At 44.9% G+C, this 13,319-nt stretch overlaps 1 protein-coding gene across 3 annotated transcripts in view; it reads left to right on the forward strand.

The window, feature by feature from the left end:
- Positions 1-10,766, forward strand: part of Kdm5b (lysine demethylase 5B) — a 74,684-nt gene extending 63,918 nt beyond the window's left edge. For all 3 annotated transcript variants that reach the window (XM_076547449.1, XM_006982459.4, XM_042258184.2), the window contains exons 22-27: positions 130-288; positions 2,394-2,879; positions 5,572-5,683; positions 7,554-7,708; positions 8,973-9,293; positions 9,826-10,766. In XM_076547449.1, coding sequence (XP_076403564.1) covers positions 130-288; positions 2,394-2,879; positions 5,572-5,683; positions 7,554-7,708; positions 8,973-9,293; positions 9,826-9,963 — 1,371 coding nt within the window. In that variant the 3' untranslated portion in view covers positions 9,964-10,766. The remainder of the gene's footprint in view (positions 1-129; positions 289-2,393; positions 2,880-5,571; positions 5,684-7,553; positions 7,709-8,972; positions 9,294-9,825) is intronic.
- The last annotated feature ends 2,553 nt before the right edge of the window (positions 10,767-13,319 follow it).

Genomic DNA, 13,319 nt, shown 5'->3' on the forward strand with positions numbered 1-13,319 from the left:
AGACTTTAGCAGCATATTTCAAAGAAAATGATAGATGATAAATGTACATCCTGCCCACTACTTAGGCTTTTAACTTGCCTAATCTGAAAGCTGTTTCAACAATGGTTGTGTTTTCTCTCACGTTTTTAGGTGCTTTGTCCGAGGTGTGATATTGGCCTTTTGGGGTCGAAAAGGAAACAGAGAAAGTTGAAGGAGCCCCTACCAAGTGGGAAGAAGAAAAGCACCAAACTAGAGAGTCTGAGTGACCTGGAGAGGGCCTTAATGGAAAGCAAAGAGACCGCCTCAGCTGTGCGTAGTAATGTCTTTTTCTGGCTCATTTTGGGGAGGGTAGTTTCTTGCCCTTTTAGGTACTGGTAGGAGTATTGGCATGGTTTGTAGAATAACTTGAAACGTGCTTGAGTTTGCCGAAAGGATTTTTTAAAATTGTCAAGTTTAAAGATAGCTGATAGGGCCAGGCTGTGGTGGCGCATACCTTTAATCCCAGTAATTGGGAGGCAGAGACAGGTGGATCTCTGTGAGTTTGAGGCCAGCCTTGGCTACAAAGTGAGTTCCAGGACAGCCAGGAACCCCCCCCCCCACACACACACACACCAGAAAAAAAAATTACAGTCTTGTGTCACTTAACAAATGGGATTAATTCTGGGGAATGTATTGTTGGTCAGTTTAGTCATTGTATGAGTATCATACCAGCTGATACAGACTAATGTCTACAATGGCAGTAGACAATATAGTCTTAGCAGGATCACTAGTATATACTGTTCTGTAGCAGTAAGTTTCTCTGGTCCTGCCTGGCCCCACTACCTAAGGAACAGCAAGATGTCACCAGACTGGTAATGCCACAGCCATGAGGCAACTTATAGATTAATAGAAATGGGTTGAGTTCAGTTATAATAGTTAGCAAGCAAGAAGCCTGAGCCATAGATAGGCTCTTCAGTTCATAATTATTATAAGCCTCTATCTGTTTACTTGAGACCAAGCAGCTACTGGACGTGGGTGGGAGAGATTCTTCCCAACAGTGGGGCCGTGTGGGACCAGAGAAACTTATTGCTATCGTGTCCTGTTGACTAAAGCATCATTACACAGCGTGTGACTGAATAAAAACTTCCCTGTAGAACTAGACGGAATGAGCCACAGCACAGCACCTTTTCTGCTGTAGCTATTGGACCTCTTGGGGGTCACATGGAATTGCCTTGGTGTCTTTATGAATTTTGACACCTTGGAGTCTTGTCTTCTTTATTAAAGACAGTCAAGTCTTAGGAAAGTTTTGTTTTTCCCTTAGAGTATGTTTGTGTGTCTGCTACTTACTTGAGTACCATTCTGGTGTTTTCAAGGTAGCTACTGTGTCTATGGTTCATTTTATGAAGACTTCATTGGAAATGATAGTTCTTTCCTCGAAACACACAAATGCCTATTTCAACTTTGCATCTTTCATAGATTCTAGTGTCTGCCCATCTAGTACATGGGCTCCTTGTTTAAGGATTCTCTTGTGTACATAATCTGTGGATATGGTAAGGTCCTAAGAGGTCAGTCATTTGCTTTCCATCGCTGAAGTGTAGGAGGGGACCTTATTATCATGTATAGCATGCATGCATATATATGTACATATCTACTTATATGGACATTACATTAACAAAAATAGGTCTAAATAGACCTTACAGAGATCTGTCTGCCTCTGCCTCCCGAGTGCTGAGATTAAAGGTGTGCGCCACCCACCTGTCCCCAGATGGCTTTCTATTTAAGTGTTTTGTCAGGGACTGATTTCATAGCCTGTTAATTGCCGTGTTGATCACATGGATGACTCAGTAGTGAATAGCAGTAGACATAGAGCTGCCGCTGTGGTGACTGCTTGAGCACCCCAACCTCCATTGTCTAGTTCAGGCTGGACTCAAACTTGGACACTCCTCCTGTCTTAGTTAGCCTCCTGAGTGCCATGCTTTCAGTCTTGAACTACCACACCTGGCTCTAGACTTTTCTGTCTAGACCTTCCTGAAAGGCCACAAAATCTAAGGGAATGAAAAGTAGTAGAGAAGGTCAGAAATAAGCATACAGAAAGTGTCAGTGCCAGTCTTCCCAGAGAAGTAACTACTGTAGGCCATAAGTTTACAAGTGGTGTAGGTTAAGTGATTACACACTGTATTTACTATGTGCAAGGCAGAGAGTGTTCTGTCTCATCTCTCTCATTTGATTCTCATCATGGACCTTGTGTGGTACATATTGGTGGCATATTCATTTTGTGCATGCAGAAATTTAGTGATAGTGGAATGTGGTTTAGCTTGCTCCAGATTTGAGTGTAGATAATAATCTACTGTGGAGCCCATCTAACTTAGTATCTTGAGTTGTGGAGGAGGGATAGTTGTCTATGACAACATCCTTGATGGCTAACTCCTTTTCAGATGGCAACTCTTGGGGAAGCGCGCCTAAGAGAGATGGAAGCTTTGCAGTCCCTCAGATTTGCCAATGAAGGAAAATTGCTGTCCCCTGTTGACGATGTGGAGATGAAAGTCTGCCTGTGTCAGAAGACTCCAGCGACGCCCATGATCCAGTGCGAACTCTGCAGGGATGCTTTCCACACCAGCTGTGTAGCAGTGCCCAGTATTTCCCAAAGTCCCCGGATCTGGCTTTGTCCTCATTGTCGGAGGTCAGAGAAGCCGCCATTAGAGAAAATTCTGCCCCTGCTGGCCTCCCTACAGCGAATTCGAGTCCGTCTTCCTGAGGGGGATGCACTTCGCTATATGATTGAAAGAACCGTGAACTGGCAACATAGAGCCCAGCAACTGCTTTCTTCAGGGAATCTAAAACTTGTACAAGACCAAGAGGGCTCTGGACTGTTGTTTAGCAGATGGCAGGCCTCAGCAGGACAGACCCCAGAGACAAACAAGGTGAGCCTGGGTTTGTAGGGTGTTGACCTCCGCATAGCTCTGTGGTTACGTCGGCTATTGCCCTTCCTGAGAGCATCTTTCCTCCTGTTACCAGCATTCATATGCACTTACTTACCTATCACTTCTCTCTGTAGGGGCCATTCACCTCTGCTCTGTCCTTTTAGTTTTCTCTGTCCCTAATTGTCAGAAGTTTTTGTTTATTTGCCTTAAAAATTACCATTCTTGACTATTACTGTGTGTGCTTCTGCACATGCATGCTTTGGGGGCACTGCCTAAGGAGGAATGTCTGAAGGCCGTTTCTGTCCAACAGTTCTCTCCTTTACCTTCCCATGGCTTGTTCTGAGAACTCTGGCCATCAGGCCTATGCAGCAAGCCATCAAGCAGGCCCTGCTCTTTGTTTTTGAGATGAGGCCTCACCTAGGTCAGACTGGTCACAAACACACTGTATCTGAGGATGCTGCTGAGCTTTGTCCTCTTGCCTCTATCTCCTGAGTGCTGAGGTGAAAGGCCTGTGAGATGATTGGGTTCTGGGGACTCAGACTAGGGCTTCGGGCAGCTGAACTGCACCCCCGCTGTCAGGAGTCTTAAACATCCTGTTCTGTTGTGCACACGTGCACCTTTTTGTATAACGGATCATTTTTCTACTTCATTCTGTTAACCTGTATGCATGTTTAATTTATGCATATCCTTTTATTTTAAGTTTTTGCTTGATTGAAATTTTTTTCCTTTCATGTAAATCACTGTAGAGAGGGAAACCACCACCTGCTTTGTTCTTTTAGCCTTTCAAGGGAGAATAGTATTTGAAGGGTTCAGATGCATTTGCACATCTTTGTGTAGGTTTGTGTGTGTGTAGGCCCCTGGGCAGATTCCTTAGGAGTTGTCTACCTTGTTTTTTTGAGACAGGCTTTCTCACTAGAATCCAAGGCTCACCAGTTAAGCTAGCTTGCCTAGCCACTGGGCTCCAAGGATCTGCTTGTCCCCTACTCTCTGGTGCTGGGATTCACTACTAGTACATGCTACCATGCCTAACTTATTGTTTGGTCTGTTCGTTTGCTTGCTTTAATGTGGGTGCTGGAGATCAAACACGTGTTCATGCTTATGACAAACACGTTACAAACTGAGCTCTCTCCTTGAGTTCCTGTTATATAAACTGAGCTCTCTCCCTGAGTTCCTATTCCTGATCTTATTATCAAGAGGTAGATTCTCTGACCATGTTGCAGTGGATGGTCAGTTTCCCGGTCTGCTGTAGATGGGCTGCTGGAAAAGAGGGAAGAGAAAAGACAGTGCAGTTAGAATGGCAAGTCAGTCTTAGCCGGGTGGTGGCGGCGGCGGCGCACACCTTTAATCCCAGCACTCAAGAGGCAGAGAGAGGCAGGCGGATCTCTGTGAGTTCGAGGTGAGATCCAGGAAAGGCACAAAACTATGCAGAGAAACCCTGTCTCAAAAGACCAAAAAAAAAAAAAAAAATTAAGATTTATTATTTATGTGTAGGTGTGTTTTTGCCTGCATGTACATGTGTACCACGTGTGTGCCTGGTGCCTGCAGAGGTCTGAAGAAGGCACTGGATACCCCTGGAACTGGAGTTGCACTATGTGGGTGTTGGAAATTGAACCCAGGTCCATTGCAAGAACAAGTGCTCTTAACTGCTGAGCCAACCCTGCAGCCCCTTTAAATTGCTTTTACAATTATGTGTTTGTGTACTTCTACCCAGGAACCCGCTCTCTCCTTCCCTCCTGTGAGCCCTGGTCATTGAACTCAGGTCATTTGGCATGGTTGCAAGCACCTTACCTACTGAGCCATTTTGCTGGCCCCTATCCCAATATATTTCTGTAACAAAGATATTTACACACTGGGCATGGTAGAACTCACCTGTATCCTTAGCTGTTCAGAAGACTGAGGCAGTAAGGATCATTTGAGCATGGGAGGTTTTTTAGACCAGGCTGGACAATGTAGAGACGTCCCATCTTTCTAAACAACTCGAGGCATAGCCTGGTGTGTTTGCCTGGGATTTGACTCCCAGCACCACAAAGGAGAGGAAAGGAGGAGAGAGTCACAATTCTTGGGCTTGGCTGATCACAGATACGGGAGTTGAGTGCTCAGCGGAGCACAGGTAAGGACTGGAAACTGCCTGTCTTACTTCATTGTTCCTCTTCAGGCTTCTGAAACAGCAAGTGATTCAGTGTTTGCTGCTGTTTGGGTAGCTAGCAGGAGGGCCACTGTATCCCTTTATCAAGAGGTGCTGAGAGGTTAACTTGATTAATGACGGGAAGGACACAATTGTTGCTTGTTTTGGAGACAGGGTTTCATAGAGCCATGGATGTCCTCAAATCCTGGCCCTGCTGTGTCACCCCTCAAGTGCTGGGCTTACAGGTGAATGCCATCCTGCCTAGCTGTTAGCTGCCCTTTGAGTAAAAAAAAAAAGTTACATACGCATTGAAACTCTTGAGTTGATCTGTTCTCTCGAGAGAAAATGGTTTCTTTCCCCAATATTTTCACCTCTCTGAGATCAGTCTGAGTAAAATTGAGAAGTTGAATGTCTTTGTTTCTAGGAGGGTTGGTTTGTCCGATGTTGGATGCCAGAGGAGACTTAACTGAAAAAATAGTCTTTTATTTGAGAAGCTACTTTCATTGGACTGGTAGGAGTGTTTCCAATCTGTAAAAGCCTTGTAATAAGGTGTTTCTCTCCTGTTAGGTGTCTCAACCTCCTGGTACGACATCCTTTTCCTTGCCTGATGACTGGGACAACAGAAGCTCCTATTTACAGTCTCCCTTCTCTGCTGGACAGAGTTGTGTCCCCCTTCATGGTTTGTATTTTAGTTATATATTTCTAGATAGTAACAGATGATCTGTTATCCTAAAGAACTGTATGCTTGCCAGGTATTGTGTTGCATATGTATAACATCAGCATTCAGGAGGCTGAGGCAGGAGGATTATGAGTTCAAGGCCTTCTGAGCTACATAGCAAGGTCCTGTTCCAAAAATAACAAACCCAAACCAAAGACCTTTATTACTATGGGATGTTTCTACATAGTGAAGTGATGGCTCTTACTTGAAGATTTATAAATGCGAAGGATACAGGAATGCATCCTCTGTTACTCTTAGGGATAACACTAAGCACCATGTATTTTGGTCAGATGCTAAGTCACGGACTACCTTCTTGTTTTAGACTTTAGAGGATAATAGAGGGACCCATATTTGAAACCTACCTCCTTCCTCTTTTTTTCCTTCTCCTTCAGATAAGGCCTCAAATGCCTCAAATGTTTAGTCAAAAATGATCTCTTTTTTTTTTTTTTTTTTTTTTTAGCATTTTTTGTTTATTTTTATTCTATTGGTGTGGATGTTTTGCCTGCTTGTATGTCTACCGTATGCATGCAGTGCCTACAAAGGCCATCAGATCCCTGGGACTGTAATTACAGACAGTCCTGAGCCACCATGTGGGTACTGGGAGTTGAACCTGGGCCCTCTGGAAGAGCAGCCAATGCTCTTAACTTCTGAGCCATCTCTCCAGCCCCAAACAATGATCTTGAACTCATGGTCAGATTCTACCTGCCAAATGCTGGGATTATAATTACAAGTGTGTACTATCACACCTGGCTTTCTCTTCCCCTTTCTCCTCACCCTCGTCCTCTTTTTCTTCTACTGTGTGTGTGTGTGTGTGTGTGTGTGTGTGTGTGTGTGTGTGTGTGTGTGTGTGTGTTTGAGATGGGGGTTTCATTAGCCAGAGTTGGCCACAAACTCCCTATGTAGCTGAGGATGAACTTGAACTCTTGATCCTCCTACTTCCATATCTGAGGTGCTGGGATTATAAGTGTGTACCACCATACATAGCCCTCCTTAGAGTTCTGCCTAAAGTTTCAGTGACCCTTCGTCATTCTTATCAGTGTGTTTAGTCATGTGGGCTGAGCTCCTTGCTCTACTCAGTTTGTTGATGCTCTAGGCTAGCAGTTTCTTCTTCTTGTCTGTCGTCGAGCTTGCAGAGAGAACCTGTCTCTGCCTCTCAAGTGCATGTGCCATCACCACCTGGCCCACCTGGTAGGCCAGCAGTTTCTTTTGTGATAGTGAAATCTGTCAACACAGAAGACAGGATCTGTTTTGTATTAGCAATAGGTAAAGATTGAATTCTGATGGAGTGGGTATTTCCCTTGGAACCAAAGTCTTAGGGAATCTACCCTACCCTCTCTTTGTTGTATTATGGTGTCTTAGTTGGGGATTCTATTGCTGTGAAGAGACACTATGACCGCAGGAAAAATGTGTAATAAAGGGAAAACATGTATAACTGGGGTGACTTACAGTTCAGAGGTTTAGTCCATTATGCTCATGGTGTGATATGGTGATGTTCTGGCATACATGGTGCTGGAGAAGGAGCTAGAGTCCTACATCTTAAACTGCAGGTAACAGGAAGTGAACTGACACCAGGCGTGGCGGGAGCATGTATGAGACCTCAAAGCCCGCCCCCACAGTGACACACTTCCTCCAACAAGGCCACACCTCCTACGAGTGCCACTCCCTATGAACTTATGGGGGCCAATGACATTCAAACTACCACATACGGTTTAGGCACATTATGTAAACCTAACAAACTGACCACAATGAAAGGCAGAGGTGCCTGACAAGCTTAAATGTGTACGTACTAAATCTCTTCGTTTCCATTTTGATTGGGTTTGGTTTTGAACAGGTGTGAGTCTAGAAGTGAATGAGCTGTTGATGGAAGCCCAGCTGCTCCAGGTGTCCCTTCCTGAAATTCAGGAGCTTTATCAGACTTTACTTGCAAAGCCAAGCTCTGCTCAGCAGACTGACCGAAGCTCACCAGTCAGAGCCAGTAGTGAAAAGGTGAGTGACAGGCTGCTGGGGAGCAAGTCTGCAGCAAACTGTGTACCTCACAGCTCTGTTCTGTAACAGGACAAACCCTGAAAGAAACATCTGTGACAGCTTGGGTGTCACAGCTTAGATTGTTGATGTCTCAGTTTTTCCTTTTTTCCTTTTTTAGGGACCTGTTCTCATCATTCCATTGAGATAGTATAGTGAGAAGTAGGATTATTTTGCTCTGTAGAAGCAATGCTATAAAGATGAAAATTATAGCTGAAAAGGCCTTTTGTTAGTAAAGATTTTAAAGATGCTAGATAACAATTGCTTTTCTTTACTTCTCCAAACCAGGAGGCTAAGACTGTGGATGGAGAGGCTGAGGGTGTTTATCTTAGGTGCTGAAAGACATGTAATGTCCTGTTCCCCATCCCGCCTCCCCTCTCACCACTACCCCTCTCCTGTGTATTTTTGTATGATGTGTGTTTATGTGTATACGTTTCTGCTGCATGTGGATCCTTGATTGCTCTCTACAGGATTCATTGAGATAGGATCTCTGAATTGGACAAAGAGCTTGCAGATGGGCTATTCTTGTTAGCCATCTTATTCCAGGGATCCCTTGTCTCTGCCTTACAAGGCTGAAACCACAGACAAGCCACCACAGCCATTGAGTTATTGACATGGATTTGGGGGGCTCCCTCTGGTCCTTTTGCTTTCATGGCAAGACCATTAACTGCTCTGCCATCTCCCCAGCCCCTGTAATGTCCTGTGTCTCAACATAGTTAAGAAGCCTCTGCTCCCTTCTAGCTCTGTAAGGAGCCTGTCACACACAAAGCCCCCCAGAATATAGTCAGGATAAAAAAAGGACTAGGAAACTGAAGCCACAATGAAAAGACCCACATGGAAGGTGCCCTGAAGACTGATTACAGACTGAGTTAATCAGTGAATTTTACTTCTGAAAGGGTTAGAATGTATGTCCTTCACAAACAGAACAGCCAGTCACTCACTCAAGGTAAAAAGAAGGGTCTTCTGGTGCCAGTGGGCCACCTTGAGGGTCAGTCCTGTCGTTAACACCCTTTCCCAGTGCTCCCCCAGTTCACAAACAGTGAGGAGGGATCCTGGAAGTTAAGCTGATTGTTCTTCAGGACTAGGAGTGAAGAGATGGTATGGTAGTAGTTAGGAAGCAATATATACTGAAGGGTCATTTGGTCTTGGTTGTGTATTTTCTTTAGTTGCATCAGTTTTAATAATAGGCAAACTGAAGGCTAAAATTGAATTGCCATCTCCCACCCAGAATGATTGCCTTCGAGGGAAACGAGATGGAGTCAACAGTCTTGAGAGAAAACTGAAGAGACGCCCAGAAAGAGAAGGCCTTCCCAGTGAACGGTGGGATCGAGTTAAAAAAATGCGGACCCCCCAAAAGAAGAAAATCAAATTGAGTCACCCCAAGGACATGAACAATTTCAAATTAGAAAGAGAGCGTAGCTATGACTTAGTCCGTAATGCTGAAACTCACTCCCTGCCCTCAGACACATCCTACTCCGAACAGGAGGACTCTGAGGATGAAGATGCCATCTGTCCAGCTGTGAGCTGCCTGCAGCCGGAAGGAGATGAGGTCAGTGAGGTTTGGGCCATAGAGGACGTGCTTTCCCTTAACTCAGACACCCTGTAAGCTAGACCTCATCTCCTTGGGTCTTTCTCCTCTGCTTGTCTGCTTTGAGCTGATCTGAAAGGATTGCTCAGTTTCCCCTACTGATATCTCTGCTTTTAACCATCGGTCCTGGGTCTCCTCCCTTTTCTTGAAGAAACTCTGGTTCTTCCCTTTTTTCCTTCTCTCGCTCCTCCAGCTTTCGCCATCCCGGCGCCCGGAAGGTGGGAGGGATGCTGATGGAGTGCCCTAGTGCTTACGGCCACAGGGCAGCACTCACTGTCTACCCCAAAGCAGGCACAACCTGAAGAGTGACTCGGCCTCGGTTGCTTGGCGGTGGGACAGCTACACTCTGTGGTTAGCTGTTGTGCCAGAGGCCCCAGTGCTGGCACACTGGCCGTTAGTGGCAAACGGCCTGAATGTCTTGAGGCTGGCCTGCCCAATTTTGAATGGCATTTTTTTCCTCTGAACACCCCATCTCCCTGCTCTTTGTAACCAGGTGGACTGGGTCCAGTGTGATGGCAGCTGCAATCAGTGGTTTCATCAGGTCTGTGTTGGTGTCTCTCCAGAGATGGCAGAGAAGGAAGACTACATCTGTGTGCGCTGCACTGCAAAGGACGCACCAAGCCGAAAGTAAAAACAAAACACACTCACTTCCTGTAATTCAGGACTCCAACAAGAAGCTCTCCTCAATCTCAGCAAAGCTACAGGACTGGGTCAAGCCAGCCTGTGCACGGTGCTATTTCTATTCCTTGCGGGATCATTTTTCCAGAACTCTTTGAAAAAAAGAAAAAAAATAACTAAAAAAAAATTTTGACACTTTTTGTATTTTTTTCCTTAAGAGCTGTTTGTGGTTGTTGAAGTTTAAAATGCTGACTGTTTTTTGCAGGGGTCTCTACCGATTTCGAAGGTATTGGAGTTTGCACCTTTTCGTGTACAGCATTAACATTATACTTCTGCCTGGGATTCACCGGCTTAAGAGTCCAACTCAGTTTCAGGGCCCAGAAAGGGCATCAGAATTCCAGTAACCCTCACCGAGCAACCGGTCTCCTTCACTCTGTTACCACACTGGGGGAATTTAAGTTTTTCACTTTGGGGTTTATGTTCCTCTCTTTCTTTGCTTCTTTTTCTTTCTGGTAGGCTAGGTTTATTTATCTGAGCAATAACTTCTATGTTGGTTTCAGTGGCTGGAATTAAAACAAAACAAACTTCTAAACAGTGTGTTGGTGCTTTAGCATTCGGTTAATGTACAGGACGCAAATGTCTGGTTTCTAGTGTCACTGATGAACTAGTGATGTAGAAAGAGACTGCGCTGTAAGTCATCACCACGGCTGTAGTTTGCCTTTGTCCCTGCCCATTTCTTTCTTTCTTTTTTTTTTTAGATTGTATCATATGTTGCAGTTTATATTGTGGAATAATAAATCCTTGGTCCTATTGTAACACTAGACTACAGCGTCTTCTGCCCTCGACCTTGTGGGCTTACAGAACCAGAAAGGGTTGCTTGCTTTTGCTTCTCCCCAGGCAGGCTGCAGCAGAAATGTGTTTGCTTCAAACTTGCAGAGATTCTGTCTTTATAGCCTGATTCTTTACATGGGCCCTTGCCTTCATGCCCCACTAATAAAGAACCCCTGTCTTCAAAGACCAGAGCCAGTCCTTCAAGCCATGCTCTTTATAAATAAGCTCTCAGAATGTTGAAGTTGTCCCTACATCACTCCAGACTTCAAATAAGTCCTTATGGAATGCTTTTTTATCGTATTTGAATTGTCAGGGAAAATGGTTGAGAGTTAAGATGCTGTGATTCATCATCTTAGAGAGTTGGTTTTATTGTATCAGTTGAAGCAAAACTTGGGACTACCAGCCCTCCCTGCCTGGGATTCCTTTCCCACCTCTGTATTTCCATCCATCCTTACTGGTTTTGGACCCCCCCAGCTGTTGCCCTCCATTCTGCAAAGGGAACAGTTCGCGGTGAGCAGAACGCCAGGCTCCTGCTTCCTTGTCCTAAATTGTCCCAGACCCTTGTTTTCCTCACTGTCTATAGCCATAAGCCTGATGGTGGGTAGAACTAGTAGATCTTCAATAAAACATCAAAAACCAGTTTGTGATGTAGCAGAGATTTAAATGTACTGTCCCTCTTATGCAATGCAGATGATTAAATCTGTTTAAGAATAACCCTATTAATCTGCAGTGTCCTGCAGTTGCTGTGATGTTTTTTTCTTGTCTTTAAAAGGGCACTCCGAAGGCCAGGGGTGCAGCTCTGTGGTAGAGTATTTGCCTAGCATAAGCAAGACCCTAGATCCCATCCCCTGCACTACCAAAAGCAAAAAAGGCTCGAAGAATAAAGGACTGCTGCAAAAATAAAGTCTGACTTTACCCATCTAGTATAAGCCTTCCTTCCCTCCAGGTCTTATAGTAGTTTGGTTTGCTCATTTGAGATAAGAGTTTCATGTGGCCCCAAGCCGGCCATGTAGCCAAGGGTGACATTGAACTTGTGGTTGTCCTGCCTCTACCCCTGAATTCTGGGATTACAGGTGTACACTACCATGCCTGATTCATGTGGTGCCAGGGAATCAAACTGAGAAGGCCTTGTGCCCAGGCAATCACTGTACCTTGTGCACAGTCTCTGATATTAGCATCCTTGCTGGGATAGCTGCTACTTCATTAGTGGGGGATTTGAACTGTCTCCTCTCCAAGAGGGAATCATGTTTTTCTTTTCTTTCTTTTTTTCTCTTTTTTTTTTTTAATGTGTCAAGTTGATAACACTGAGTGTCAGCTACACAAAATCATACGATGAGTCAAAATCAAATGACACCTAGGTTCTCTTCAGTTCTTTGTTTATCTATGCTCTTTGTGCAGTATCAAACACTGCAGATGTTAGAGACATTTGGTTTCCAACTTAGGCCACCTGACTATAGACTAAGACTTGATCAAAAAATTACACTTCATCATGCATTAGCTCTGAAGCTTGCTGATACTTTAGTAGTGGTTCTCAACCTATCCTATGGGTCGAGAGCCCTCTAGCCAACCTATCTCCAAAGATATTTACAGTACAATTCATAACAATACCAAAATTACAGTTATGAAATAGCAAAGACAATTTTATGGTTGAGGGGTCACCACAGCATGAGGGACTATATTAAAGGGTCACAGCTTTAGGAAAGTTGAGAACCACTGCCTTAGAGGAACGTTGGATCTGTAGAGAAAAGGTAAAATGGCCAGTGACTTGAGTTTCTGTCTTAGTGGCCCTGCAGTCCCTGTGCTTGGAGGAGAGAGGGTTAGAGCGTGAGTCAGGGTAGGCAGTGAATGGGCAAACATCAAGGTTAGAGAACTCTAGCAAAGGCCGGAATAGCACGCTCCACCTCACTTCAGGGACTTACTGGAAGGTTTCTTATGCTGAGTGAAGAGCTCATTTTCCATGAAGCTCATAGCGGGTGACACTGGTTTGACCTGGCTGTCAAGAGGCTCCCTTGAGAGTGGGCTGGGAGAGTGCAACACCACTTCCAGTGGGGGACAGTCACACAAGCCTGCTTCATTCTGTCCTGAGACTTAGGACAATGAGATGCTCTGGAGATGTCGTTTCTTAGAGTACCTGTCAGCATCTGTGAAACCCACATCTTGATGCCCCAGCACTGTGCACACGTACACACACAGTATGGTGGCACATGCATGTGATCCCAAAGAGGATTTTGCCTCCATTCAAGGCCACCCTGGGTCAAGTAGCTAGACCCTGTTTAAAAACAAAACAAAAAACCTAGAGAGAGATTAATACCTTCTGATTTGGTAGAAGTGGTGAAGATGTACCTAGCTTGCCCACCATTAAACAGTGTAGTGGCACACACTTGTAGTCTCAGCACCCAGGAGGTGGAGTCAGGAGGATTGTGTGAGGCCATCCTGGGTTTCATACTAGACTGCCTCCGAAAGCTGAGACAGTAAGACAGCTTTGGGGTGCTCTGTGACTGGCTGGAGGACAGTAGATGCTTCCCTGGCAGTGGCTGA

Source organism: Peromyscus maniculatus, chromosome 11 (assembly GCF_049852395.1).
Source record: "Peromyscus maniculatus bairdii isolate BWxNUB_F1_BW_parent chromosome 11, HU_Pman_BW_mat_3.1, whole genome shotgun sequence".
Lineage (NCBI taxonomy): Eukaryota > Metazoa > Chordata > Mammalia > Rodentia > Cricetidae > Peromyscus > Peromyscus maniculatus.